General features: G+C 56.6%; 1 protein-coding gene across 1 annotated transcript in view; it reads left to right on the top strand.

Moving 5' to 3' along the window:
• Positions 1–2,955, top strand: part of SCNN1B (sodium channel epithelial 1 beta subunit) — an 8,348-nt gene that overhangs the window by 5,315 nt on the left and 78 nt on the right. Inside the window, exons 7-12 of the mRNA XM_014309059.1 lie at positions 505–622; positions 1,163–1,238; positions 1,426–1,483; positions 1,912–1,973; positions 2,352–2,427; positions 2,774–2,950. Coding sequence (XP_014164534.1) covers positions 505–622; positions 1,163–1,238; positions 1,426–1,483; positions 1,912–1,973; positions 2,352–2,427; positions 2,774–2,950 — 567 coding nt within the window. The remainder of the gene's footprint in view (positions 1–504; positions 623–1,162; positions 1,239–1,425; positions 1,484–1,911; positions 1,974–2,351; positions 2,428–2,773; positions 2,951–2,955) is intronic.

Raw genomic sequence — 2,955 nt, 5'->3', positions numbered from 1 at the left:
CAGCAGCTGGAGCCCCAGCCACAATCCTCCCCACAAGAGCAGCACCTACACAGAGATCATTCATTTGTCTGCTCTTTATGTTGAAGGATTTGGAAGTTCATGGCCTTAAAATGTAAAACCAGCCCTTTGTCAGTGTTGTGTAAAGCCTGGAGAGCACAGCCCTGTCTGTGGTGGAAGAGAACATTTGTATTCCCTTTTGGAAGCTTGAATGTTACTTCTGTGAAGCCCTAAAATAACTGAGAAATGAGCAGTTTCTTGTGTGAGCAGGAGAAGGTGCTGAGCTCCCTCCACTGCCCACGGGGTCCCACGAGTGGCCTGAAGAACTCCAGTGCCCAGCAAGGCTGGCAGGGTTCTGGGCAGGGACAGGCTCTGGCAGCCCCCCTTCCTCTGCAGCCCCAGGATGGCCTGTTCAGTGCAGGAGAGGGGCTCTGGGGCCGCTGCCATCCCAGCAGGGCAGAGCTCCCCAGGGCTCAGCCCAGCTCTGAGCATCCCTCTTCCCCCCAGGCCTGCCTGCGCTCCTGCTTCCAGAACCACATGGTGGAGATCTGTGGCTGCGGGCACTACATGTTCCCTTTGCCTGAAGGGGTGAATTACTGCAATAACGAGGACAACCCAGGCTGGGGTAAGAGCTGCTGGGGCTCTCTGGGGCCGGGGTCTGCTGCTGTCCCTGCAGCTCCTGCACGGCTGCTCCCCATGGGACGTGGCCACCCGGGCCAGTGCTGGGGAGAAGGGGCCACGGTTGCTCTTGGCTGTGGGCTGGGGGGGCCCTTGGGCACCAAGGAGAGAGAACACAGGCTATCACTCCAGGCCTCTGCACCCAAAAATTTTGGGTCCCCTGGCAGGGGCAGTGGAGGGTCCAGTGCTCCCCTGGGTTAGCAGAGCTCTGTGCTGGCAGAGGCCAGGGCTGTGCCAAAAATACCAACCCTGGGCAAGCTGGTTCTGTAAGAACTGTCTTCAGAAACTGACAGGTTGTTTTTAACCTATTAGTAAATTGCCTGAGTGTTTTGCCCAAGTTTCTCAAGGAAAGGAAAGTTGAAAGGGAATATTGCAAATCTGTGCTGAATGGTCTTACCTATTATTTATTTTGATAAATGAAACTGATATAACTCGGTAACTGGGTCCTTATCTAAAGAAATACTTCAATTTTGTTTTCACCAAACAGCATATTGCTATTCCTCACTGAGATCCAGCATAAAACAGCGTCAGATCTGCATTGACTCTTGCAAAGAAACATGCAAGTGAGTACCTGAGCCTGATCTGGTTGCTGTGGAGGTAGAGGGATCCTTCACATTGACTCCCATCGGTCCTGACTGTCCTAAAAGGGCAGCAAACCCTGCAGGGCTGGTTTGCTGTGTGAGAACTGAGGTTCCAGGGGCTTCAGAGGAGGGGAAATCTCCATACTAATGCTCTCCCTCTCCACTCCAGTGACACCCAGTACAAAATGACCATCTCCATGGCGGACTGGCCATCAGAAGCCTCTGAGGTAACCCCCATTCCTTGGCTTGTAGCAGACACTGGTGGCTCCTGTCCCCAGGCACGTGGGCACTGGCAGTTGGCAGAGCACCTCTGCTGAAGTCCATGTTTCCCACACGCAGAGCAGCAGCAGCAGCAGGGCATGAGGCAGGGAGGGACCCCAGAGCGGCTCCTCGCTGCTGGGTTCTGTCCCAGGGCCAGTGTCAGCCCAAAGCTCCCACTTTCACACCCACACAGGACAGGGGGCTTCCCACAGGACAGGGAAGGAGCACCCAGGGCCCTGCTGAGGCAGAGCTGCCCTGCTCAGCCCCACAGTGTCCCCCTCCAGCTGCACAGGGTGCCAGGGCTGCCTGGCACGGGGCACAGCGCCCGCAGGGCTCGTGCTCTCTGGGAGCACAGGATGTCTCTACTCTTTCTGAACAGATTTTGTTTCCCTAGGACTGGATTTTCCATATTCTGTCTTATGAAAGGGATATGTCAACAAATGTGACTCTGGACAGGTGAGTGAAAGGAACAACCACTTTATCTTCTCTGCTGAGCCTGTTAACACCAGCCTGACACGAGCCCTGGCTCTGGGCCAGCGCGCGCCGCTGCGAATGCGCAGCGAGGACGAGGTTTGCAGTGTTCACCTGGGACACACAAAAAGCAGATCCAAAAGGCACTTCATGCATGTCCTCTGCTTTCCATAGCTGCAAACTGGGCCAGTCAAACTCAAACATGCAGCAAAGTAAAATCAGCATTGAGGACGGTTCCACCGTCATAACGTTTGTCACTCCATACTGATGTCTTGGTGTCTCCCTGTCCCACAGTCAGGCTGGAGCAGAGGTGTGGGGCATTGACAGCCAGCTCCTCACTGAGGGGGGTTTTGTTCTTTACAGGAATGGGATCATCAAGCTGAACATTTACTTCCAGGAGTACAACTACCGCACCATCTCGGAGTCAGCTGCCACCACGGTGAGTGCCCATCCCAGCCCTTCTGGCAGGGCAGGCACAGGAGCCAGCCAGCTGGGACAGGCAGGGCTCAGTGCCCTGGGGGACAGTCTGTCATGTCCCTTGAGGCTGCTTCTTGGCACACCTGCTGAAATGAAGTGGATGAAGCCACTGGTGGCTCAGAGCCCTCAATTCCTTCTCCCAGTCCACCTCCCGTCCCCGTCCCAGCCCTGCGGGGCAACAGCAGCGCAGGAGGGGCCCCAGCAGGCAGGTCCCAGGTGCAGGGGCATCACCCACGTCAGCACTGGCACACGGGTGGTGGATCGGGGTGGGGCACACCTGGGGGGCTCACTCTGCTCTCCTCCCACAGATCGTTTGGCTGCTGTCGAGCCTGGGAGGCCAGTTTGGGTTCTGGATGGGGGGCTCGGTGCTGTGCCTCATTGAGTTTGGGGAGATCATCATCGACTCGCTGTGGATCACCGTCATCAACGTGATCAGCTGGTGCAAAGGCCTGAAGCAGCGGCGGGCGCGGGCGCGGTACCCGGACGCACC

Source organism: Geospiza fortis, unplaced genomic scaffold (assembly GCF_000277835.1).
Source record: "Geospiza fortis unplaced genomic scaffold, GeoFor_1.0 scaffold213, whole genome shotgun sequence".
Taxonomy (NCBI): domain Eukaryota; kingdom Metazoa; phylum Chordata; class Aves; order Passeriformes; family Thraupidae; genus Geospiza; species Geospiza fortis.
Note: the sequence above shows the minus strand (reverse complement) of the source record. Positions and strands in the feature narration are given on the sequence as shown.